General features: G+C 45.7%; 2 protein-coding genes across 8 annotated transcripts in view; both read left to right on the forward strand.

The window, feature by feature from the left end:
• The window catches only part of LOC138676501 (threonine--tRNA ligase 1, cytoplasmic-like), a 116,081-nt gene that overhangs the window by 47,122 nt on the left and 41,568 nt on the right, over positions 1–27,391 (forward strand). For 2 of the 6 annotated variants that reach the window (XM_069765863.1, XM_069765867.1), the window contains exons 3-11: positions 1,594–1,764; positions 1,858–2,034; positions 2,438–2,522; positions 9,569–9,615; positions 18,341–18,531; positions 19,186–19,309; positions 20,349–20,470; positions 20,643–20,760; positions 23,513–23,577. In XM_069765863.1, the coding sequence (XP_069621964.1) occupies positions 1,594–1,764; positions 1,858–2,034; positions 2,438–2,522; positions 9,569–9,615; positions 18,341–18,531; positions 19,186–19,309; positions 20,349–20,470; positions 20,643–20,760; positions 23,513–23,577 (1,100 nt within the window). Of the gene's footprint in view, positions 1–962; positions 1,053–1,593; positions 1,765–1,857; positions 2,035–2,437; positions 2,523–9,568; positions 9,616–18,340; positions 18,532–19,185; positions 19,310–20,348; positions 20,471–20,642; positions 20,761–23,512; positions 23,578–27,391 lie in introns of those variants that run through there. The other 4 variants (XM_069765864.1, XM_069765869.1, XM_069765868.1 and 1 more) reach the window with 3 other exon arrangements.
• The window catches only part of MAPDA (N6-Methyl-AMP deaminase), a 270,844-nt gene that overhangs the window by 22,885 nt on the left and 220,568 nt on the right, over positions 1–27,391 (forward strand). The window lies entirely within an intron of this gene.

Here is a 27,391-nt window from a genome sequence, read left to right on the forward strand (position 1 = left end):
TTATCCAAGTCTACTTTTCAAGGGCTGCTCCCTTTCGCCAATCTTATGCCCTGTTCGTCATCTCTGAGGGTTATCTTAATGGGCTCCTAGCTTCTAAGTTCACAATTGCCGTGGAGGCATTCCGCGTTCAGGACAAACAGGCTCTTCGGGAGTTGAAGGCTTACTCCGCTCTGCGGTGGGGCCTCCTGAGCTGTTCTTTACCAGGATTTGGCTTTCCAGACTGTAAGGCCGCAGCCTGGTCATCTTTGCACTCCTTTGCGAGTTTTTACGGAGTTCATACCCATACCTCCCTCGTCTGCGGAAGGCCTGGGAAAGAAGGTGCTGCAGGCGGCGGTTTTGCACTGGCTGACCTGAGTCCATTTATTCCTTGAATATTCCTGTTTCCCACCCTAGGGACTGCTTTGGGACGTTCCATGGTTACCTGTGTCCCCCAATGAAGCGATAAAGAGGGATTTTTGGTACTCATCGTAAAATCTTTCTTGGAGCCTTCATTGGGGGACACAGCACCCTCCCTAACTGTTTGCACCATTATTTGATCTATGTGTCTTCCTTCTCCTACTGCTTTAACACTAACTGAGGTACTTTGTGCCTGTCGGTGGGTGTATACTGTGGAGAAGGAGCCATTTTCTTTTTTTTTGTATAGTGTCAGTCTCCTAGTGACAGCACCATACACCCATGGTTACCTGTGACCCCCCCATGAAGGCTCCAAGAAAGAGATTTTACGGTGAGTACCAAAAATCCCTCTTTGAGCCTAATGACCGAAATTGTGCTATATTTTGACATAAATCTGCACCTATTCATAGTTGGTATCGATGGCTAGTATCAGTTCTTACGTTCTGGTAAATCGAGAGAGTATTGTTATAGCAATAGCCAGGGATGGCGACTCAAGCATATTAAAAAAAACAAAAAACTGGTCACTAACCCTGGTGACATCGTCTGGTCCTATGCCATTCTGTACCCAGCATCCTTTGATGACTTCTAACCCCATGTGCCCGCTGCAGCCTGTGACGGACAAGATGTCATAATTACCTGGAGAGGCAGCAGTTACCAGGGTAGGTGAGCAGTTTTTTTGTTACGTTTTTTTTTACTTTGTTGCAGATTATTGTGGGATTTTACAGTTTTTGTATCCCCCATTGAACACAATAGAAAAAGTCTGCAATAAATGAATTTACATACTGCAGATTTAAGTCTGCACTATTTGGCAATTTCCACACGGATTATTTGTATTTTTCCCCCTCACTTTGGATAAGATTATCTAAAGCGTCATCCACTTTGCTGATGCTGCATATCGATTTTCTTTTTTGCGATGGGTACTTATGGTGGACTGATCTACACCGTGACAAACTTTAGCAACCAGTGCAGTGCGCACTTGGCCTTGTACAGCAATATAGATATTCTTTTTAAGCCATGTTAGCTTTTTGTTTGTTGACCATAAACCTGTTGGCCTGAACCTCCTCATGTGGGATATTTTCATTCACGTTTGTAAAATTCCTTCCATGAGCAAATTGAAACTTGGTAAAAAAAAAAAAAAATCTGGATAATGGGGATTGCTTCGCAACCATTTTTTCCCTGTTTTGCACCATGACTATGTAGCAGGAAACGATGATAAATGGCTATGAAGGGGGACCAGACTGGCGTCACGATACAGCACCAACATCTTCATCAGGTGCAAAAGGTGGACAACCCAACTCCTTCCAGCTCATTCACCGAAGGGAATATCTGGACACTATGCAAAGACCTTGGAAAGTCATTTTCCCACTTGAGGTATGGGATGGTAAGAACATCCTTAAGTGTGACTCTTCTTTTTGTCTGATTTGATGCTTCATTTACTATTTTGTTCCACTGTTGGGATCTCAGGAAGACCTAAAGGAACTGGCTTCAACCATTATATTGAAAAGACTGGAGAAAATAAGGGAGGCAAGCAACCACAACCAGTCAGTCAGTGACCAACATTTACCCACATGGCTGGAACTATGCGAGGAAAGCAGGTTTAAGTCATCTGATGCCTCATGGACTATCTTATTCCAGGACCCAGTAAGTACACGGTCATGTCATCTGCTTTACATAACACCTCTTTACTCCATATATCATTGAATGCAGAAATGAAACAAGAATGCTGCTACATTCATAACTGCCAAAGAGAATGGCTTGATGTGAATTTTTATATAATCTTTAGTATTAGAAATTACAGCATACTGACGCTTTTCAACCACATGGGTCATAGCATAAATGATGCCTGTAAAACTACAACCATTCATCCAAAGTTGCTGGAAATCTTCTGTAGCCACTGCTCAGGATTTTTAGGCTTCGTTCACACCAAATGCATTTATGGCTCCGTTTTTGTATTCTTTCTTTAGAATATAGATTACTGTTGTGTCACTGCGCTGTTTAAAAGTTGTGAGCTGAATTACAGAAACAATATTTTCATCCTTTCTAGTCTCCAGACCCCTATCTACTATTACTGAAGAGAGGATTACCAGTCAACCCCAAAGAACAGACAAAAAGAAAGTCCCATTCGGCAGGTAAGTCACAAGGCGGCTATTGCCGAAGTAATGAAGATAGCGTCTGCTACTAACTGCTTCTGTGGAAAACCCGGATCTGACCCGATCCGTCCAATACCGTTCTGCATGTGACAAGTTGTTCCAGAGTTTTCTCTATCGCCTTTCATTGGGGGACACAGGAACCATGGGTGTATGCTGCTGCCACTAGGAGGCTGACACTATGCAAATATAAAAAAAGTTGGCTCCTCCTGTGCAGTGTACACCCCACCGACAGGAAGAAAGATCTTCAGTTTAGCTTAGTGTCAGTAGGAGGTGGACACGGGTCTTTCATTAGACCCTTATCTACCTCAATGTGCGTCGTTCCTTTTCAGGTTTTCCGGAAGGGATACAGGGTGAGCAGTCACACCTGTAGTCCCACAATACGGACTATGAGTACGGCGTGTACTGCCACCCCGTATCCTCATAGATCCCTCACCAGGACCAAGATCCTAGCACACAAGCGTGCTCAGAAGTCCGGTCCTGCATCCGTCCCCCACCCACTCGCCCACCAGAGCCTGTCGGTTTGGAGGAGACGAGGACGTCCATCAGCTCCCTGGACGTCTGAAATTTTCCCCAGAATGAGGTTAGTAAGGACAGCGTGGGATGTTTTAGGTAAGTATTCCAAAGTACCTCTGAGTCCTTCCTCAGTCCCAGGGCAGTCATTTGGGGGTCCCTTCGGATATTTTTCCAGGCTGCCTTCACTTTCACATGGGGCGGGGGTCTTCGCCCCTTTCGCGTGGCAGCCGCGCTATGGCGGCTGCGCTGTTATTGGCCTTACAGGCGGCCGCGTTGCCCTTTTTCCCCCGGCCGCATTGTGCTCTGGCCTGGTGCGGCGGTCGTGTGACCTGCGGCCGCACTGTTTCTGCCCCGGCGCGGTGGCCTTAGGTAGCCGCGCCGATTCCCTCTTACGGCCGCACTTTTCTGCTCGCTGGCAGCCGCGCCGCTTTCTACGGCGGCACAATTTCTTCTGGCGCAGCGGCTTTGCTGGCACCGCGCCGCTTCCTCTCCCGGCCTCACTGTGCCCTTTTGCCTCAGCGCGGCGGCCTTGCAGGCAACCGCGCCGCTTTTCCTGACGTCGGCACTTTACCCGCCGCCGCGGCCCTTCCGGGTGGCCTCCAGCCTCAAATTTAGGCCCCGGCTTCTCCCTGGGCCTACTTCCGGCTTCCTCCTCCGGCCACACCGTGCCCTTTTGCCGCGGCGCGGCAGCCTTGCAGGCAACTGCGCCGTTTTTCCCGCCGCCACGGCCCTTCCTGGCGGCCACCGGCCTCAAATTTAGGCCCCGGCTTCTCCCGGGGCCTACTTCCGGCTTCCTCCTCCGGCCACACCGTGCCCTTTTGCCGCGGCGCGGCAGCCTTGCAGGCAACCGCGCCGTTTTTCCCGCCGCCGCGGCCCTTCCTGGCGGCCACCGGCCTCAAATTTAGGCCCCGGCTTCTTCCAGGGCCTACTTTCGGCGCCGCGTCCCCTCCCACTTCCTCTCTCTCGGGCGGGCTTTTCTCCCGCCCGATTATCACGGCAAGCTCCGCCCACCGCCGCCATCTTGGTGCTCCTGGCCTGGCGTTAAGCCCGCCCACCACTCCCAGGCAGCCACAGATACTTATTTCTGAGCCAGGAACGTTTCTCTTTGCCCATCTTAAGAGCGCAATTTTCTGGCGTCCTCACATCTCCCCTGGCCTGCAGGCAAGCTACATCGGACAAGAGAGTCCATCAGATGTCTGCCTGTTCTCCTAGGGGCTATCGTTCCTGAGGAGCATCTTCCAAGCCGTGCAGCCTTCCATCCGGAAACCGCAGCGTCTGCCGTGAGTACCTCTACACCGCAGTTTTACTTAATCCCCTGCCAGACCACCCCCCCCGTCCCCTACTCTCCAGACATTTCCCTCAGGGGCCCCTTCGGGCTAATTTTAAAGGTGGTCTCTCCCGGCCTCCTACTTTGTCCTGTGCCTTACTGAAACACTTTCAGGGTTCGTCTTGTAACCCCAAGCTTCCCTCAGGCAGGCCCGCAGCAACCCACATTATGTTCACCGCCTAAGACTCCCCTGCTGCTCCGCCTCAGAGTGAAATTCCCTCCCCAGGCTGGGCCTCCCCTCTGTCTCTTTCAGTAGCGAATCTCACACGGGTGTCCCAGACCCTTGTGTCCGTGCTCGATTAGTTGCCCCTGCGGACTTCCGTAGTAGCCAGCGGGTCGCTAGAAGCTCCGTCCGAGTCTTCCATGCAGGCCGCGAAAGATCCAGACGGGAACGCCGGTCTGAGTTCTCTTCTCGGTCCATCTCGCCTCACGGTCCTTCTCTGTGGTCGACTTCCCCCTGATCCCCTTCCCGGAGTCAGGCGAGGCCTCGGAGGATAATTTGGGGCCGAAGTTAAACCAAATCATAGCATGAGGGATATGGTTCAAAGCTTCATTGGAGCGTCCAATCTGACCTGTGGCATCAAAGATCCCTCTACGGAACCTGCAGATCAGGCGGTTTCGTTTAGACGGTCTAAACTACCTCCCAAGGGATTCGCTCCTCATCCTGACTCGAGGAGCTTCTGGCCAGAGAAAGAGAGAATTCGACCAGACATTCTCAAAGAGGCGAGCGTCTTGGAGTCTCATATTTCCTTCCTCCGGATCTCATCGCCAACCGGAACGAGAGGCGATAGAGAACGACCTCTCCCTCTGTGGATCCGCCGACTGCTAGACTTGCCACCAACACAGTCCTCACGCTGTCCGGTGGGGCGAATCTGACAGATTCCATCAATAAGATCATGGAATCCTTCGCGAATTCGGTTTTCGCAGCTGCCGCATCATCCCTCTGCCCGGCTTTCGCTTCCATTTGGGTTTCGAAGTCTATCCGAAGGGACTAAACAACTCCGTTGGGGCATTCAGGCTGGAGCTCCACCAGACTTGCTGGCGAAAGTTGCCACCCAGATTACTCGCTCTGTTTGGCTCAAGGGTCATCAAGAAGTCCCTTACGAGCCTGCCTTTTTCAAGGATCACGTCTTTTCGGTTCCAAGCTGGACTAAATTATCAAGGATGCCACTGGTGGCACCAGTTCTCTCCTTAGGCGGCAACTTCGGTCCTTTCGGCCCTCTTTTTCGTCGTTTTCGCGGCATTTGACCCCTTTTTTCGCAACAGCAGAGGCCACAGGCACGTTAAGAGAAGAAGGTAGTCTTCGACTCACTCCTTCCTGGCGTTCCCGCTACTCCTAAGGTGGATTCTACAGGTCCAGGACTGGAAATTCCACCTAGGCAGGACCCACGACTAGGCCCCAGCCCGTTTCCTAGGCTGGGCAGCCGTTCTCCTGTTCCCCAGGGACGTCTTTGTCTCCCCAACAGAGAACGCATGGGCCAGGGAACTTGTATCCTCTGGAGACAAAATAGATTAATTTCACGGTCCTGGGATCGTTTTCTCTAATCCCAACCTCCAAGAGAACCCGTTCTAGTCCTGGGTTTCTTTACAGCCATTGTTTCCTTCCTTAAATCCGGGGTAACATTCCCGTCCCTGAACAGGAACGGTTCAACGGTTCACAGGCTTCTCTTCGAACCTATTTGTACTGAAAGAGGACGACAAGGTTCGTCCCAGTCCGGATCTGAAATTGCTGAACAGGAAGTTTCGTCTGAGACTCTTCAGGTTGATATTCCCTCGTTCAGTAATCACTTCCATGGAGGCTCAGGAATTTCGGTTTCAGGCTCCCGAAAGTCTATCCCTCTTCCCCGACAGTCTAGCCGTTGCGGCGGCTCGTCAACAGGAAGAAGTTCCGTCTTGTTGCTCCAGGGTTCTCGGCTCCCTTCCTTGCTGATGGACCATAAAGGTCCTAAGGAGGTTGGTTGCAACATCGGAAGCAATTTTTCCCTTCGCCCGTTTCATTCAAGACTTCTTCAGCAGGCTATTCTATCACAGGAGGACAGGTCTGTCTTCTCCCTGCATCGTCCGATCCGTCTTTCTACCGGGATCAAACTGTTCCTCCACTGGTGGCCGAGGTCCCTGCTCTTATCCCAGAGCACATACCTCACAGCATATCCTTCCTTCCAGTTTCCTGGCAGGTGGTGACGACGGTCTCCAGCCTTCTCGGCGGAGGCGTGGGGCTTTGTCACCTGTTCTTTTCATCGTGGTTGGTCGGCACAGGAGTCCTCTCTGCCAATCAATGTCCTCGAGTTCCGGATCTTCTTTCTATCTTTCCTTCACTGGGTAAGGATTCTCAGCAGCCTGCCAATTCGAATCCAGACAATGACACAGCAGTGGCATATGTCAACCACCAGGGGTGGACGCTGAGTTCTCTGGCCTTGGCCGAGATTCCAGGATCCTCTTTTAGACAGAGGCAACGGTCCTGGTGAGATCCTCAGTGCAGGTCCCTGGCGTGGACATTTTGGCCGCCGTCTTCCTCGGGCCTCGCGGCAGGGGAATGGTCCTTACTTCAGAAGGTCTCTTATCGGATTGCTCTTCGTTGGGGGACTCCAGAGGTGGTCCTCACGGCGTCCCGATTGAACAGAAAGGTCCATCGGGTCGTCCCAAGGTCCCGCGATTCTCTCGCAGTGGTGTTGACATTTTGGCCATTCCTTGGTCGCAGTTCTGGCTCCCCTATTGATTCCCACACCTTCCCTTGCTTTCCAAACTGTCGTAAAAGATCAAGGCGGGATGGGTGCCGGTCATTCTGATCATCCCGGATTGGCCCAGGAGGTCTTGGTTTGCAGGCATCGTCACTCTTCTCGCGGACACCCCTGGTGCCTTCCAAACAGACCCGATCTGCTGTCTCAGGGTCCGATCTGCCACCCGAAATATCGGTCGCTTAGTTTAACAGCGTGGCTGTGGACTCCACAGTTTTAAGAGCGTCCGGCCTTTCGGCCCGGATGAGTCACACTATAATCCAGGCTAGGAAGCCTTCGTCTTCTTCCAGGATCTATTATCGTACCTGGAAGGCTTACTTTCGTTGATGCGAGTCCAACCGCTTTTCACTTATGTCCTTTTTCCCTGCCTTCCATTTGGTTTTCCTTTGGGCAGGACTGGATTCGGGCTTCCCTCTCAGTTCCCTAAAGGGCCAGGTTCCTGCGCTCTTCTTCCCTTTAAGAAGACTTTATCTTCTCAGCCACAGGTTAAGACCTTCCTTCAAGGAGTAGTCCACACTGTCCCTCCGTACAGGGCCTCTGTGGATTCATGGGATTTAAAGGTTGTGTTGGTTGTTCTTAGGGGTTCCCCCTTTTGAGCTTCTCAGGGAGTTTTCCCTGTCAGTTCTATCTCGGAAGGTGGCTTTTCTCAGGTCCATCTCTTCGATCCGCCGCGTTTTTGAGTTGATGGCCATTTCCTGCCGACCTCCTTTCTTGATTTTCCACCAGGATAAGGTGGTCCCAGGCCTCCGCCTTCCTTCCTTCCTTTCTCGAGGTGGTTTTCATCTTTCCACCTCAACGAGGACATCATTCTACCTTCCTTTTGTCCAGCTCCGACTCATCCTCTGGAGCGATCGTTGAACAGGCTGGACCTCGTCAGGGCAGTGAGGATCTCCCTGGCTAGCACGGCCGCTTTCCGAAAGATGGATTCTCTTTTCGCCATCCCTGATGGCGTGCGTAGAGTCCTGCCGGCTTCCAAGGCGACGATTGCTCGCTCGATCAGAACGGCAATTTTGGAAGCTTACCAGGTCAAGCATGGAGGGCCCCTCCTGAGATGAAGGCTCACTCTACCCAGGCAGTCGGCGCTTCCAGTGCGGTACGTCACAGGGCTTTCGCCGACGGCTTTGCAAAGCGGCAACCTGGTCTTCCATCCACACGTTTCGCCGAACTACGGCGGACTCCAGCCTGGGCAGAAGGATCCTGCAGGCGGCAGTGGTGAGTCCTCTCACCTGATGGAAGTCTGTTTTTCCCACCCCAGGGACTGCTTTGGGACGTCCCATGGTTCCTGTGTCCCCCAATGAAAGGCGATAGAGAAAACAGGATTTTTGGTTGCTTACCGTAAAATCTGTTTCTCGGAGCCTTCATTGGGGGACACAGCACCCTCCCAAGTTGAACAGCTCTGTTTACTGTATACGTTTGAGTTCTTTGAACACTCTTTGGGTGTTTGAATCTGTTAATCTGTGAAGCACCGTGGATTTTGTTGGCGCTATATAAAATTTATTATTATTATATTATTATTCTTTCTCTTTTACACGTTGCTTCTCCTACTGCTTTCTCACTAACTGAAGATCTTTCTTCCTGTCGGTGGGGTGTACACTGCACAGGAGGAGCCAACTTTTTTTATATTTGCATAGTGTCAGCCTCCTAGTGGCAGCAGCATACACCCATGGTTCCTGTGTCCCCCAATGAAGGCTCCGAGAAACAGATTTTACGGTAAGCAACCAAAAATCCTGTTTTCAGGTACATTTGTTCTATATCTGTAGCCACATTAAGAAAAAACTTTGATATTCCTGTCACTTATAGACATGATGGGGATGGCCAATTCAATAAAAGAATTGCAGAAGCAAAGGATGGGTAAAAAATGAAATGCTGCCCCCTCACCAGCTCTGCTTTGTGGACTGATTGAACGATTTTCGGCTGGTTAGCACATTAAAGTGTATGGGCCCGTGAAAAACTTGGACAGCAGACTCGTGTATGACACCACTGCTGTTTGTTTTTCTCTGACTGTTTGCTACCAATAGTTTGTGAATCCTCCATCCGTTCTTCTCGCATGCAAAAAAAAACCCTGATGAAACATTGATGGAAAAAATTGACACTGATAAAAATCTTATCAAAAACCTGGATTTTTTTTACTTCACCATACCATGAGAGAGGCAAAAAAACAGCTCTGAATGAAGCCTACCCTCCTGGCTCCTTTGCTGACTGCTCCGATTGTTAACCAGGCAATAACTGTTGCGTCACCTGACCGCAGAGGCCCATGATTGGCTGCAGCAGTTGAGTCACCTGAATGGCTCGTCACTTGTGTGGTGCAGATTGTCATAGGCCTCTGTGGTCATAAATGGTTCCTTCATGTTTATAATTAAAGGGTTTCACTTATTGAATATATAGTTTGGAAATTATGCTAACCGCCTTCAGTTTGATATCTTTACCCAAAATGTTTCTTTGTTGCTCAGGTTCCTTGATCAAGAATCCAACTGAAAGGAAAAAAGGGAAAGTGGAAGTGAGTACTGATTATAATTTTACTGTACTCCAACATCTTCGTCGTCTACAGGGGAACTATATTATAATAAATCAGCCGATGTGTCGAAGAAACATGTCACAAGATGTCATTGCTCAGGGGCCATGAAGTTTGATCCCTACTAGTTCCAAAAGGGCTTGCTCAGACGAGCTTATTATATGGAGGTGTCCTGTCCGCGTGCCCCACAGACTGTACACAGGGACACATGTACCCATTATAGCACATGGCGGATTTACCTAACAGACTGGTGCATGACATTAGCAGGCAGCGTCTATGTGTACGAGCCACACAGCCAGTCACGTACTCAATTTTCAGTATGACTAGCAGGAGTGGCATACTGCAATGATATATAATTTGATGACCAGTTGGGGTTCTAAGCTCAGGGACCCCCTCAGAATGAAGGGGCTTCAGTGCTATCTTCGTGTGGTATCCCCTTCCCTGGTTTTCCCTGCATGGCACTTTTAGCCTCTGTCTGCAGGGAATAAAGTATGGCCTGTGATGTGTACTGACCACGTAGTTAGACGGTTTCAGTTCCATGTTTTTTTTTTTATGCAGCAGGGAACAGGTCACAGTGAAATTGGGATGTAATATATACATTTAAAGGGTTATTCCCATCTTTTAAAGAGATGGCATATTGTTACAATAAACCACCTCTTTATGATCAGTGGCTGCAGAGTTGAGTTGGGGCGGGAGTGGCTGGTTGAGTGATGCTTTTCTTACATGCTTTGCCAACCACTCTGCTGCGTACCACAGCATTGCCCTATTATTTGGATACAGTGCCCCATGTGGCGATGCCGTGCCCTGCGCGGTAAGTCTGTTGAAGTGCCTTTGATTGGGGAAAACTCCAACACAAAGACTGTACCAAAATCCTTTTGAAACTGATAATGTAGCGTTATGTGACAACTCATCCTCCATCCTCTCTACACTGCTGCATTAGGGGATCTTTACTTTTATTTTTGCAGTTTGCTTTATAGAATGAAAGTTGCTGTCAGCAGGTTCTTAGATAGCCCTTTCCTTGGGGTTCTTGTTCATGCTGCTGAGCAGATTTCTCGTTTTATTTATTATTTATAATCATTATTATTATTATTATATGCGTGCAGTAAAACACAATGTGGCTAGTATGGAATTGACACCAATAATGTATACTCGTGATGAACATTTGGGCTATGTGCCCACGCCGCGGATTCGTGTGCGGATTTTTCTGCACCGTTTTTTAAAAATCCGCAGGTAAAATGCACTGCGTTTTACCTGCGGATTTACCGCGGATTTCCTGCGTTTTTTTGTGCGGATTTCACCTGCGGTTTTACACCTGCAGATTTCTATTGAGCAGGTGTTAAACGTTGCGGAATCCACACAAATAATTGACTTGCTGCAAAAAATACAACGCAGCGTTTTCTCAGTCCCCCATGACAGCACCACAGAGAGAGGGGATCTGCCCTTCAGGGACAGGAAACCTACAGAATAAAGAGGGCGGTACCGCTCCCCTGCATCAAGTTTGGTTTCCTGTCCCTGACGGGGAACCTACTAGGTATCAGTACCTGAACACGTCCGAAGATCAACCGAGGATCCGGAGCCGGCCAGTCCGAGTTCTGGCAGCGGGGATGCCCCTGCCACGGCTGGTGCGGTGTCCGAAGCCGCCACTGCTGGGAACGATGGGTCTGGAGCGTGAGCGGGGGAAAGCGCAGCCGCCACTCCGGATAGGAGATAGGGGCTTCCGGGATCTGGCGTGCACGAGGAGGTGTCCTGGGCTTCCAAGATGGATGCCGCGCCGGAAATGGTAAAGGACTTCCGGTTCGGGGCGGGCGCAGTGAGTGCATGAGGTGCACCAAGATGGCCACTGCCCCGGAACCACAGACTGCATTTACGGGTCCCTGACAGCATGCGCAGAATGAAGAAAGGAAAAAAAAACAGCACTACCTCAGCGACGCAGCCACAGGGGGAGGGGCTGGTAATAGGCGCCAGGTTTAAAATAACGGTGGGTAAAGGAGCTCCTTGCTGCATGCCGTCCCAGGGTAATACCATGGAAGACAGCGACCAGCAGCTTCAGCCGCCGCAGCAGCGCCACCACCAGCGACCGAAACCGGATGTACAGAAAAAGCGAACTTCTGCTGACACCCGGAGTTCTTGGGCCAGCAGCCATTCCACGCAGCGCAGCAAGAACTCCAGTGTGGTGAACCAGCTACCACCTACGGATCTCTCACTACAGGATCCTACCCCTCCTCCAGAACCGGTACCTGTGGCTGTGTCAGATTCGTGAGTGATCTTCATGAAAGTTCACTGTTGTAATTGGGGTTCCCTCTTCTCTGTTTATCTTAGGCAAGGAAAAGAACGGGGAAAACAAAACAAAGAACCTGCCCCTTGTGCGAAAAAGCTTTACCGCAATCCTGGGATAAGAAGTTGTGTGACTCCTGTATAGGACGAGTCCTCCCTGAGGAAACCCCCAATTTTGCCTCTGAGTTACGATCTGTAATTAAGTCAGATGTAGAAACTGCGTTTAATTCCCATAAAGGAGAAAGGAAAATTAAAAGGAAGGAACTTATTGCTTACCCTCACTCTGATTCTTCCAGCTCCGAGAGTAGAGGCTCAGATACACGGGACTCCTCCTTCTCCTCCTCGGATAATAAGAGTGGAGGTGTCATTGTTTTCCCCCTAGATGAAGTTGACGCACTTGTAAAGGCAGTAAGGTCGACTATGGGGGTGTTGGACCCTCGTCCTGACAAAACGGTCCAAGATATAATGTTTGGAGGACTAAGCCAAAAAAGCGTAAAGTTTTTCCCCTTAATGAGAACATCCAAGCCTTCATAAAAAAAGGAGTGGGAAAAACCAGAGAGAAAGAACTCATCGGTCCCCTCTATAAAAAGAAAATATCCCTTTGAAGAGGAGGCTTCTACTTCATGGGATAAAGCCCCCAAACTCGACGTTGCGGTAGCTAAAGCCTCAAAAAAATTCGCACTACCCTTTGAGGACATGGGAACTCTGAAAGATCTTCTTGATAAAAGAGTAGATACCTTCCTTTAAAGGGGCCTGGGAATTGGCAGGGGGATGTTTAAGACCAGCCATAGCAGCTGCTTGCACGTCGCGATCCCTAATGATTTGTGTTGACAGCTTAGAAAAATAGCTGAGGGATGGGGTGCCTAGAAATAAAATATTAGAGTCTATCCCTATGATAAGAGGAGCGGCGGCGTTTTTGGCAGATTCATCGGCCGACTCAATTAAACTAGCATCTAAATCTGAAGCCCTTTCGAATGCAGCCCGGAGGACATTATGGCTAAAGAGTTGGCCAGGTGACCTACAAACTAAACAAAAACTTTGTTCAATCCCATGTGAGGGCAAGTTTCTTTTTGGAGAGACTCTGGATGATACTTACTGAAAGTGGGTGACAAGAAAAAAGGGTTCCCTAACCTGGCCCCACCATTCACTAAACGGCCCTTTCGGAATAGGACATTTTTTAAGGAAAGGACCACCGAGGGAACAGAGCAGATGGGATGAAGGGAAAAGAAGAGACAAGATGTTCCTTTTTGGTAATTCCTCACGGGATAGAAACCCCCCCCCTTCCCAAGTGACAATTCCCCCAGGGTGGAAGGGAGATTATCTCCGTTCCTCCCAGCCTGTGAGAAAATTTCAACCAGCCCTTGGATACTAAACTTAATAAGATTGGGGCTTCGAATAGACTTTCTATCCTTACCTCCCCAAAACTACGTGGTAACACCGCTGAGGTCCTCTCCTCAACAACAAGAAGCTTTAGAACTGGAAATCATAAAACTGAAAAACAAAGCTGTCATCCAGGAAGTCCCCCCTCTGGAGAGAGGGAAGGGATTTTACTCCCCATTATTTCTAGTTCCCAAGCCGGACGGGTCCTTCCAGACAATAATAAACTTACGGAAGTTAAACACTTATGTAAGGAACCAGAGATTCAAAATGGAGTCAATAAAGTCAACAATCAAAAACATGTTTCCAAACTGTTTCATGATAGTACTGGATCTCATCGAAGCGTATTACCACGTCCCCATTCACAAGAACTCTCAAAAATTCCTCAGATTAGCAGTGGTCATGAAAGGCGAGATAAGGGAATACCAATACAGAGCTCTTCCCTTTGGCATATCAATTGCACCCCGCATATTTACCAAACTGAGAACGGAGATGATGGCCCATCTGAGAGAAAAAGACATTTTGATTGTCCCATATTTGGACGACTTTCTGATTGTGAGCAACTCGGCCCAGCTCTGCCATCAACAATGTGACAGAGTGATAGATACTCTAAATAATTTAGGCTGGCTTGTAAACCTTCAAAAATCAAAACTAGAACCAACCAGGGTTCAGGAATTTTTGGGTCTCACCTTGGACTCTATTTCTCAAGAATGTTGTCTCCCAGTCCAGAAAAGACAAAAGATAATAAATCTAGTGTCCGAAGCTCGCTGAAACCCTTCCATGACTGAGAAAGGCGATGTAATTACTGGGGTCCTTCTCTGCTTGCCTTCCAGCAGTTCAATGGGCACAACTCCACACGAGACATCTCCAGTGGGACATTCTGAGAAACCAGATTATACTAAGGGGACCTTTAGAAAGTCACATGACTCTAAGTTTAGCTACTATTCATTCCCTAGCTTAGGTTGTTGGGATCCATCCACCATCAAAAGGTATTCCCTGGGTGATTTGAGGTATCTCGGATAGTTACCACAGATTCAAGTCCCACAGGGTGGGGAGCTCACCTGGACAACAGGGTCACTCAGGGGGTATGGACAGGTCAGGAACTCGGGGCTTCCTCAAACCAAAAAGAACTGGGCAGTGAGTTATGCATTACTGTTTTTCCTAAACAAATTACAATGGCATCATGTCCGAGTATTTTCGGACAACAGAGTAGTGGTAGCCTACCTAAACCACCGGAGGGGGGGGGCGGGCAGGTCTCAAGCACTAATGAAAACCACCTCCGAAATTTTCAGCCTAGTACAGAACAACTTCCTATCCCTTTCTGCCCTACAGATAAAAGGAGTAGAGAACCAGAAAGCGGACTTCCTGAGCCGTCTCTAAATCAGTACATCTTTGACAAAATTACAGATCTGTGGGGAATCCTTGTAATAGACCTCTTTACCAATATGCACAACAGAAAAGTGAAAACCTTTTGTTCCCTAGACCCCAGGGGTAACCCTCAGGCCGTAGATGCATTCACGATTCCTTGGACACAGAGTCTTGCGTATGCCTTTCCTCCAACTATCCTCATCCCAGCATTCTGCGAAAAGTCAGGGAGGACAGGTCCAGGCTCATCCTAATAGCCCCCTTCTGGCCCAAGAAAACCTGGTTCTCCTGGCTGAGGATGCTATTGGTCACCGATCCCTGGGTTCTTCCGGATCTTCCGGACCTCTGTCACATGGACCGGTGTTCTACCCTCAGTCAGTGAATCTCCACCTGACAGCGTGGAATTTGAGAGGTCACTATTGAAGGAAAGAGGGTTTTCGGACAAGTTAGTTTCTACACCAATGAAAAGTAGAAAGTCCGTGACCACAAAAATCTACGGCAAAACCTGGAAAAAAAAATTATCCACCTGCGGGGTAAGATTACAAGATGGGGTCCCAGTTGCTGAAATATTAGAATTTCTACAAAAGGGGTTAGATCTAGGCCTTTCAGTAAGTACCTTTAAAAGTACAGATAGCTGCTCTAGGAGCATTGTACTGTGACCCTTGGGTAACATGATTTGTCAGAACAGCCGCAAGGTCTAGACCAGTAACTATACATAGGTTACCAGCCTGGGATTTGAGTCTAGTCTTGTCAGCGTTAACAGAATCCCCTTTTGAGCCTATAGAATCAATACCCCTTAAAATTCTATCACATAAAACTGCCCTCCTGATAGCCCTAACATCGGCCCGCAGAATAAGTGATCTCCAAGCCCTATCTGCAAACCCTCCTTTTACACAAATCCTGGATGATAAGGTTGTACTAAAAACAGACCCTGCCTATCTAACAAAAGTAGCGTCCACATTCCATAGGTCTCAGGAAATAATCCTTCCTTCCTTCTGTCCAGACCCTAGAAATAAGAAAAGTTCCACACATTAGATGTGAGAAGGTGTCTAGTTCAGTATATAAATTCCACCCAGCAGCATAGGAAGGAAGGGTCTCTTTTTATCTGCTTCCAGGGACCCAGGAAAGGACTGAGCCCCTAAAGGCACTATAGCACGTTGGATAACAGACGCGATAGCCTTGGTGTACTCATCCACCGGGAACGCCGTTCCAGAGGGTCTGAAGGCCCACTCTACAAGGGCTATGGCGACCTCCTGGGCCGAAAGGTCGGAGGTACCATTAGATCAAATCTGTAAGGCGGCCACTTGGTCATCACCTTCAACCTTTTTTTAGACACTATCGCTTAGACCTAGCCTCTTCATCTGACTTAACCTTCGGAAGAAGGGTCCTGCAGGCTGTGGTCCCTCCCTAAGCAACAATCTTTGCAATTCTCTCTCTCTCTGGTGCTGTCATGGGGGACTGAGAAAAGTATAGTTACTTACCGATAACGGTATTTCTCAGAGCCCATGACAGCACCTGCTTATTTCCCCCCTTCCCCCCCCCCCCCCCCATCGTGTGTGCGGTGAGCACATTCTTTTGTATGAAATGTGTTTTCTCTATATAGACACGGTGTTCACTTGTTAAGCAATATGATAAAATTGTATATCTTTTTGTTGTGACTAACCTGGAGGACCTCCGATGCTCTGTAAACAAAACCGATGCAGGGGAGAGGTACCGCCCTTTTATCCTGTAGGCTTCCTGTCCCTGAAGGGCGGATCCCCTCTCTCTGTGGTGCTGTCATGGGCTCTGAGAAATACTGTTATCGGTAAGTAACTATGCTTTTCGCGCAGTATTTTCCACATCATGGGCACTGCGGATTTGGTTTTCCATAAGTTTACATGGTACTGTACAACGCATGGAAAACAGCTGCGAATCCGCAGCGTCCAAATCCGCAACGTGTGCTCATACCCTCGCACTGGAAACCTTTTAATGATGTCATGTATTTTTTGTCTGTTGACTTTAGTGTTTTCTGTACTTTGTGCAGCTTTTCCACACAAAAAACATTTTGGTGTCCCTGATTTCCTCCTTCACTATTTTTGCATAGTCCTACATATCTATGTAAATTACATGGCAGCTTTTCAGACATTGTAGTCAGAATTACATTGACTACAATCTTCTTGCACACCTGCATTTCACCATAGACTGTGATATCATCATCTATGTATAGTATACTTGTCTGGAGGTTTGTTTTAGTTATTTTTCACTGTCCAGCACAAAACATTGAAGCCAAATGGTCAAAGATTTGCTAACGTCTAACAGAAACGTGGAGGACCCAGCCATCTACTACTGTTGAGGAGTGCTTCCTGACTCTTCTCTGACTACATGTGTCAGGGAAAAATGAGGATCAGGCAGTTGAATTTTAACATTCCCAATCATGTTGTTCTTGGGGAGATAAACCACCACTGGTGCCTAACATCATCTTATTACTCTGCGTTCATGTGCGGAAGAGTCACAAAGTATAGCTGAATTGTTCATCCAACAGCTGTCAATGTAGAGCCATATGGCTGGCTTTATATGATTAACTGAGGTTTTTTTGCTTGATAAAATCTCAGCCTTGCAGTACATGTGACATTTTAACATTATAGGTTTAATTAATAATGTTTCTATAGGGTACATCCATTGGTTTCCCATTCATATGAAAGATTATTAGAAGATGAGAATGGAATATAATCTATAGCATCATAACTGGGCAAATCACAAACCAATATGGTTCACATCGTAATGCTCCGTGTTATAAACCTCATTGCCTTAATTTGTTGGTGTTCGCTTTTTTTTTTGGGAGCAGTGACTGAGGGATCTGATCATTGCCTACCAGTGAGTCTGTCAGTGGCCGGCTGCATGTGCATGGTACTTGCATTGCTGTGGAGTAGTGTACGGCTCTGTTAACACCTGTGTCACAACCTCTGTCCATATCCTCCATTGTGGATTCAGCCTCTCTTTACAGGGAGAGAAGCCCAGCATGGACACCTGGCTTCACCCAGCAGTCCGGTTACTGTAGCCTGACAAATGTGGCAGAGCATTGCCCCAGATTTGAACAGAGCCTTCATGTGATATTGATTGCGGTGCTCACATTTTATTCTATGACCTAAAATTTAATCTTTTGGGTTTGTGATTTATGGACTCAGAAATTCCAAATCATCATTGCTCTGTAATGCGGTTTTACATTTTAGGAATTTCTCTTCCCAAATCTTAATTCAAGAGAATGTGTTATCAGAGAAACACCTTTAAAGATCAAGTTTATAATTAATCTATATATATATTTTTTTTTTTCTTCAATATGTTCTCTTGTTCGGATGATTTTTTTTTTTCTTCACATGTAACTTTATAAGTTAAAATTTGACTATCTGAAGATCAAAACTGAATATCATGCAGGCAGCGCACAAACATTTGGGGTGTTACAAATCCGACATTAGACTATTGAATTCCATAAACCACGGTAGTTAATGAGTTAATTCTAGCTCACGCTTGAAGTCCTGCTATGGGCAGAATACGGTTTCTTTGCTTGTACTTTCTTTGAAGTCCTCAGTTCACTTAAATTTCTGTCAGTCACAAAACCTCACCTTCTGTGCACTTAATAAATTGTTATTTTCTTATAGATATTCTTTATTTTAAAATAACATATATTATCCTGCTGATTTCTAACTTTTGTCTGTAGGCTAATCCATCCCCGGAATTTATCAAGGATCGTCTTGAAATCTATGAAATTTTGAAAAGGGAACACGATGCTTTAATCGCAGACCGAGCTGCAAAACAAAGCAAACCTATTAAAATAATTTTGCCTGATGGAAAGACCATTGATGGACAGTCCTGGAGAACAACCCCATTTGAAGTAGCTGCAGGAATAAGGTAACTTTTATTATTTATTATTATTATTATACTGTATTTAAGTGGATATGTAACAAATTTCACAGTACAATACTAAAGTGATCTTATAGACCTGATAAGGCTGGTGTACTTACTGTAAAGAGTCCATGTCAGAGTGGCTGTATAATCTTTTATGAAAATGCAACTCAATCTCCACCTGCTGCGTAAACCTCCCAATGCTCAGTACAAGCTGCAGCAGACAGCCAGTCAGGCTAGGACACTTGACATGGACTCCTAAACTGGTCATTTTAAAAGCCTGATTATACAGCCCTTCTGACATGACTTTTAAAAGTAAATACACCAGCCTCATCAGCTCTAAGAGATCTGTATAGTAATGTATCCAGTTTAGATTGAAAAATCTAGCGACAGCCATTTTCAGCTGTTAATAGTTGAGCACCACTCAAGACACAGACTTTTTTTGGAAGCTCATTATCTAAGGTCAAAATTAAGTTGGCAACAATGAAAGAAATGATGTCCTCAGTTGTATTTGGCTTCTCCAACCGTGATTAAAATCGTGCTGTGCCATGGTGTGTAATGAGGCTCCTTGTGTTCGCTCGCTTACTGGTAAATGCACATTACATAAAGATTAGTCACCTGCATAGGCTCAAACCAGTGGAATCTTCTTGTGTTTTTCAGCCGTGGATTGGCAGACAATACCGTTATAGCCAAGGTGAATGCGGAGCTCTGGGATCTCGATCGCCCACTAGAAGGAGACTGCACTTTAGAATTGCTGCCGTTTGACAGAGAAGAGGCTCAAGCTGTAAGTTACAGATGAATATACAGTAGTATTATATTATTGTCTTATTCTAAATGGACCATAGTCTGGGACAGGCATGTGCAATCCTTTCTGGCCCGAGGGCCATATTGTCATATTGAATCATTCTGTAATAAAACTTGTAGGGGTATTACCATCTGAGACATTTCTGACCTATGATTCTTTCTGGCCAAGTACCACACCTGTTCTTTTATATGAAAACTACATTGAAACCGCCAAACTCAGGCAATTGTGTTTGCAAACAGATGGCTGGGGGGCCACACAGAATGGCATTGTTTGATGCTTATGGTCCTTGGGCCACAGGTCGTATACTCTTGCTCTCGAGCCATATTGTTTTCAGCTGCGGCACAGATTCTCCTGCAGTTTACTCATTGGCCTGTACGCATGTGCACATGGTAAGTAAACACTGCGGGTTGGATGCTGCATACTTCTGCAGTGTCCAGATGTTATAGCATAGTGGATGGAATTTCAAGAAAATCCATGCCAACTAAGCATTCAGAGACACCCGCAGATCGCCCGCGGAGACAAACATGCGGCGCATCTCTCCAGACCGCAGCATGTGTATTTATCTTGCAGAGACGTGAGCCTCCCCAAGATAAATTTCACCTGTACATGGTATTGGGACGCAGTGAGTCCGCACAGTCCAAGGAACACATGCAGAATCACCTGCATTAAATTGACGGCAGCAGACATGCGCTGCGTTCAACGCGCTTACAATTCCTGAACGTGTGCACATACCCTTATAGGATTGTATACATTTTTTTGGGGGGTTAAGTTCACATCTTAATTGTTTTTGGTTATTCAGTGTAGAATTTAAACACCCCAGTCCCCCCAAGAGTACAGTACAATGCTAGTGACTGGAACAGTAGTGATGCATTGTATTGAGTAGGGGGCTCTTCGGCTTCTCCCATCAAAATCCTCTGCAAAATCCAGAAAGGCTTCAGCTGCTTGTGAACTCAGTACTAGATATTGGACGTCAATGGAGTGCAAGCTTTCTAACTACATGTTCCTTGCAAACCTGCAGGTTTACTGGCACTCCAGTGCCCATATTTTAGGGGAGACCATGGAGAACTACTATGGAGGCTGCTTGTGCTACGGCCCCCCTATCGAAAATGGCTTCTATTATGATATGTACTTGGAGGAAAGGTAACTGTCTCTACGATTGTACAATACATGGGCAATGCTTACATACTGGAATAGTGAACACATTACTGTAACCTATGTAAAAAAATGAGTAACTATGCCACATATTACCTTGTATAGATTTGCTAAAAAAGTTATTTTAATCATGATTAACCCTGTATATGTTTGTGTATAGAGGGGTGTCCAGTAATGAGTTTCCTGTCTTGGAGAATATGTGTAAAAACATCATTAAGGAGAAGCAGCCGTTTGAAAGGTTAGAAGTCAGCAAAGAGCTGCTCCTGGAAATGTTCAAGGTAAAGTGGGCTGGAAATGTGTGATGGCTCACGGCATGATTTGTAAATGCCAATATACTTCATTTACGCGTGTGAAGTCGGTCTGTTTTGCAGCAACATAGGCATGTGATTTTTGTACAGTACCGTAATAGGAGAATAATATTATTTATGTATCTTTCCCACTTGGATTTTGGATTAATTTGTGAGAAAAGACATTCTTATGAAACAGGGGTTACACTGAAAAATAGTATGGGCTTATAATTGCTATAGAGTGCCATAATATGCACCCATACAGCACAGATTCATTAAAGAAGCACCCCTCCTCCCATCAAAGTTTTTATCTTCTTAATATATTGCAGTCATCATATTATATAGCACTGTGTACTTACAATTGGTCAATTTACCCAGATAATTCTTCTCTTTTCCATTAAGTCTATGACATCATGTGATTAGAAACTGACAAGCTGAATCCTTTCTAAGGCTACGTTCACATTAGCGTTCCGCTAATGTGCGTCGCTGTTGCGTCGGCGACGCAGCGGCGACGCGCCCCTATGTTTAACATGGGGGACGCGTGCGTTTTTTTTGTTGCGTTTTCCGACACGTGCGTCGTTTCTGACGCGTCTGACGCAACAAAATGCAACAAGTTGCATTTTTCGTGCGTCCGATTTTCGTCAAACGACGCACGCGTCGCAAAATGCAGCGTTTTTGCGTGCGTTTGCGCGCGTTTTTTTGTGCGTTGCGTCGCCGACGCAGCGGCGCGCAACGCTAATGTGAACGTAGCCTAAGCTCTGTGTACAGACGGGAGGTCCGTTTTCCCTGCATGACTCATGAGTCACTGCTCAATTCCCTTGAGGGGGATGATAAATGCAGGAAAAATAGACTTCCTGTTTCTACATAGAGAAGAATTTACTGGGTAGAAAGGCAAAATGATATCATATTATATCATTTATTACACAGTACTGTATAATGATACAAACTTTGATGGGAGTGCTTCTTTAAAGGGAATTTTGCATGATTCATGCTGCCCGAACAAGCAGGAAGCATGGATCTGAGACCAACTCCTGCATTATAAAAATGAATGTTTTACTCTGAAATGCTGCAGTGGTTTAAAGAAAAACATTGTTGGAAGTGTGACCATAGACGAGGTGCTTGGTCACAAAAGTATATCCCCCATTAATTTTCCCTCCCTCTCCCCGTAGACCAGGGATAAGGAACCTTTTTTTTTTTTGCCATTAGTAGAAATATCCTATCATTTGGGGCCGCACAAAATTAGTCAGACAATTAACTCACCCTTAATGTGGTGGCTGAAGCGGCTTCTCTTCGGTGCGGCTTTGATGTTAGGTGATATTCAGCATGTTGTTATTCACAACTGCTTTTCCAGGTTTGTATCGGTCTGGGGCGCAGTCAACTCTTTGTGGTTGATAAGTTTTGTAAAGCTATGTATAAAATAATAAATAAATCCGCGCAAAAAACCAATATAGAGAACCCCAAATTTTACTGGACAATATAATAAATACCTTACATACAGAGTTATTGCACTTCCCCTTTTTTGATGATACAGGTGTCAATGTAAACCATATGCACGTAATCTGAAAGATAAACACCAACCAAAACGGACTTTGTCCGCTTTATTTAGTTATGGAATCCACGTGGATACTTATGTCTAATGGCCATTCCATATATAATCTATGTTTACCAACCAACAAATACCTAATCAAAGTAGGGAGAAGGAGACTATGAGTCTATATTGTGGAGCGTAGAGAGATCTCCCATAAAACCCTATTAAAAACAGCGAGCAGAAACAACGGAACAAGAATGAAAAATGGTGTGTTGAAACAGATGCTCAGCTGTTACCCACAACACACCGGCTAATCCACAGAGTTGTTATACTGAGTCAGTAGGGATCTCTCTCACAAACTTATTCTGTGTGGATAAGGAGGCGATAATCTGAGTAGGCGGCGTGATTTCTGGTCGGCTGTCTCACATTTGAAGATTTTATGAAGAGACGCCTGGTGCTGGAACTTTTTCCTTTCCTTTTTGCTATTCCTGTAGAAATGCATACTAAATATGTTGTACTTCACCCCAAATGGTTAACTATGTGCTCTTTTCATAGCATTTTTAAGAGTTTGCATTAGTAGTAAAAAAATATTCTGTTAAACGGTGTAAAACATAAATAAATTTATTGTAGGTATTTCTCAGGAAAACATTGCCAAATTTCAGGCACCAATGCAATAATATATGGCTTCTAATGCCAGGGCTGTGGAGTGGGTATACTGACTCCTATACAATAAATTGTGTACGGCAGTCCAGTGCTGGATTTGTGCTGTAAATGTTTTCCTAAGAATTTAGGAAAGTTGTGAAATGTCCAATAAATGTCTGTTCTAGTCTATTCCTGACCTAAGGCTGTGTTCACACGTTGCGTTTTTGCAGCGTTATTTTTATGCACATTTTAAGGCACTCACATTGTTTTGTTTTTTTACTGACTGAGTTGGAAAACTGCTTTGTTTTTTAAATCTACAGCATGTCCCTTCTTTCAGCGTTTTTACCCATAGAAAGCAATCAGTAAGTGCCAAACCTCATACCTACGTTTTTTTTCAACCCAAAGCAAACGGATCATTTTTTTTTCTTTTTAAATCTGCACCTAAATTTGTTAACTAGAATGTGCCTGAAAGTGCGCACCACCTACCCCCAGTTTTTGTTAGTACTATTTTTTTTTAGCATTTCAATGTTGATTGTCTTATGGAACTTTGATGGTTTTTTTTTTCTCATTTAGTACAACAAATTTAAGTGCCGGATCTTAAATGAAAAAGTCGATACGCCAACCACTACTGTGTACAGGTAGGTGAAATCGCATGGTTACAGGGTCCACAGACCTTGCAGATGTCAGACAATGGTTATATTCCAACTAGTCAGAGTATAGCAAGTTAATAGTGCTGTAGGGGCATCCATGTGTAATGGCAAAGATGTCCAGATCAAACAAGGCTGTAATAACCAATGCCCATGTGTGGATGTGATTATTAGCAGATAAGACTTGTGTATGAAATATATGGAGATTATTCATTTTATAACCTCAGATGCCAGAAATGTTTTTCTTTCCTATAAGCTTTTTGCACCATAGTTTGATTGAATTAAGGTCAGAGATTCTTCTGTTAAATGTAATCATAGCATCCCCTTTGGATTTAGTTTTTTATTTCACGTAAATAGAAAAAATTACGGCTTTCCTCTAAATTTTAAAGTGAACCTGTCAACTGATTCATGCAGGCTGCATTCGCATCAGAGAGCCACTTCTGTGTTCTAAACATCTACGTTTAAGGAAGTGTTTCTCAACTCCAGTCCTCAAGACCCCACAACAGGTCATGTTTTCAGGATTTCCTTAGTATTGCATTCCAGCCTTGCTGAAGCATCCTCAGATCAACACCTGGTCGTCTATTGTTTACACGTCGACCTGGAGAGGCGTACAAGCCACAGTGTCCTGCACCCACTGTGAAATTTGGTGGAGGATCGGTGATGATTTGGGGATGCTTCAGCAAGGCTGGAATTGGGCAGGTTAATCCTTACAAAAGGACGTATGAATCGAGCCGCATACAAGGTTATCCTGGAGGAAGGCAATGTTCCTAATATATATATATATATATATATATATATATATATATATATATATATATATATATATTAGGAAAAAAAGAACAGCACAACACTTCACTTATGTCTGGGTGCAAAGCCTCCAGGAAGCCCGTCCACCGGCTATCCACAGTCCATAGATTCAAGCAAAAAACAGGCAGCACTCCATTGTATCTTAATCAACTGTGCAGAGTTTAATCAGACCCACATGTCTTTACCACGACGTTTCGGCTCCAAATGAGCCTTTCTCAAGCCTTGAGAAAGGCTCATTTGGAGCCGAAACGTCGTGGTAAAGACATGTGGGTCTGATTAAACTCTGCACAGTTGATTAAGATACAATGGAGTGCTGCCTGTTTTTTGCTTGAATCTATATATATATATATAGATAGATAGAATTTATATAGCGCCAACATATTCCGCAGCGCCTTACAAATTATAGAGGGGACTTGTACAGACAATAGACATTACAGCATAACAGAAATCACAGTTTGAAATAGATACCAAGAGGAATGAGGGCCCTGCTCGCAAGCTTACAAACTATGCGAGCTCACAAACTATGATATATATATATATTCTATTTTATTTTTTTTATTACATATGGAAAATTGACTGATGCAAAAGTTTAGTCACCCTGCATGTTTACTACCTAGTAGCACCTCTTTTTCTGCAAGTATCACAGCTTGTAAATGTTTTTTATAGCCAGAGTCTTTCAATTCTTACATTGATGGATTTTCATCCATTTTTCCAGTTCTGTGAGATACCTGGGTCATCTTGCATGCACTGCTATTTTGAGGTTTAGCTACAGATTTCAATGAAGTTCAGATCAGAGGACTGTGAGGGAAGCAAGTATCAGCTGACTTGTCCACGACCATGGACAAGGTGACTGGGCCAAGAGTAAGGTACTTGCTGGCTTCTCCTCATCCACTCAGACTGACTCCCATTATGTGTTCTTATGGAGAGAGACCTGCTAATCTAGCTGAGTGGACGTCCTATGGAACAGCCAGCAAGATTCCGTGAACAGGTTCCCTTTAGATTTTTTTTGTCTCTTAAGCAGAAAATAAACTTTATATTAAACTTTAACAAAATAAAGCGCTATAGTATGCAGACATTGAATATATGAAATTGGAATTGCATCACTGCTATAGAAAATAAGTAAAAAAGAAGGAACTTGGCGCATAATGTGGCCAATTCATGTGAGCCCAACAGCCAGCGGCAAGGCGACCTCATCTGCTAGGACCACAAACCTATCATGATGCCTTCTTTGGGGTTGAAAGCCTACAATCACATGAGCAGGATCAAGCTCTGTTTAAAACAGCCATAGGATGATGGGTGGAGTACTCAGTCAGAAGGCATGTGTTACAAATGTCAAAATACTGATCATCCCTTCCAAACAGAAAGACAAATGTCAACAGGTACAAAATAAGAGTGTTACCCTATTAGGCCGGTTTCACATTAGTGTTTTGAGGAGCTGCGGACTTCCTCCATGAAGCCCCGCCCTCGGCCGCACCTCCGCCGCTAGCTCCGCCTACTTCTGCATGCGGCCTGCGTACCTATCTTTTTTTTTTTTTTGTTCAAATAAATTTTTATTAAGAATAACAAGGCAATTAACATGTTACATTCACATTTTCAATACAAAGTTTCCCCCCCCCCCCTTCAAACAACCCCCTTCAATCCCAAGACCCCCCACCCCCACCCAACAAAGCAGCTCACCTTGCTAGTTACTTCCATCATTAAAACAATAGAATATCCAATCCCTCAACCGATCGTATAAGCCACCCTTTACATTACTATCCCATATAGCAATCCATGAAGACCATAATTTATTGAACGTTTCAATTTTCCCTCTCTTCTTATAAATCCCCTTTTCCAGTGTCCGGCCCTGTTTCACATACTGGAGGAATTCTCCTCTTGATGGCGGTTCTTCCCTGATCCAATTTCGAGCTATTACCTTCCTAGCCATGTATAACAATCTGGCAATAGTTATCTTTAGGTGTTTATCTACTCCAATCTCATCCACGCATCCCAACAAACAGACAACTGGATCCCTTGGCACATTACATCCATACGCACCTTCCATACGACTCAAAACTACCACCCAGAAGGCAGCCAACCTCGGACATGTCCACATCATATGAAAAATATCAGCATCCGTAGATTTACACCTCGGACATTCAGAGTCATTACGCAATCCTGCCTTATATAGCACCATCGGAGACTTATAAACTCTGTGTATCACATAAAGCTGTGACATTCTATACGGTTCACTCAGCGACAGTCTTGGGACCCATTCTAACACCGACTCCCAAGTCTCGTTATCCATTGGACCCAGATCCCTTTCCCATTTAGCTCTCGCCATTATTGGAAACCCCAATAGGAAAGTATGCAACAGATCTTTATACAAAGTGGATATGACCCCTCCAGTCGTCCCATCATTACACACATACTCCAGTACTATATCCCTTTGAATCCTAACACCTCCGTCCCTACTCTGAGCTCCAAAGGCATGTCTCATCCGCAAATACCGATATTCCCCTGCAGTCCCAAGACCAAATTCCGCCTGCAATTGGGAAAATGATTTCAGTTCACCTTGCTCAATTATTTGATACACATACTGAATCCCTTTGCCCAGCCACTCTATCAGTACCCCTAGTGCCTCAAATTCCTTCAGATTGCTGTTATGCCATAGTGGCGAGTATCTAGTCAAGTCCGTGATCCCACGTATATGCCTCAATCTACTCCACAGCTTGCGTATCAACAGCACAGTCGGATGTAACTTCCCCAGAATCTCCAGGGATCCATCCTCCAAACATTGTACCACTGGCCTTCTTTTTGTCACCACTTCCATCAACCGCTGTACCGCCCCAGATGACCCTTCATGCGCCCATCCCCTTAGATGCTGACTCTGGGCTGCAAGAAAATACAATTCAGGGTTAGGCAATGCCAGGCCCCCATCATCCTTGGGTCGCTGAAGTGTCTCCAGTCTGATACGCGGATGCTGTCTCCCCCATATCAAATTCCTAAACAGAGAGTT

Source organism: Ranitomeya imitator, chromosome 4 (assembly GCF_032444005.1).
Source record: "Ranitomeya imitator isolate aRanImi1 chromosome 4, aRanImi1.pri, whole genome shotgun sequence".
Lineage (NCBI taxonomy): Eukaryota > Metazoa > Chordata > Amphibia > Anura > Dendrobatidae > Ranitomeya > Ranitomeya imitator.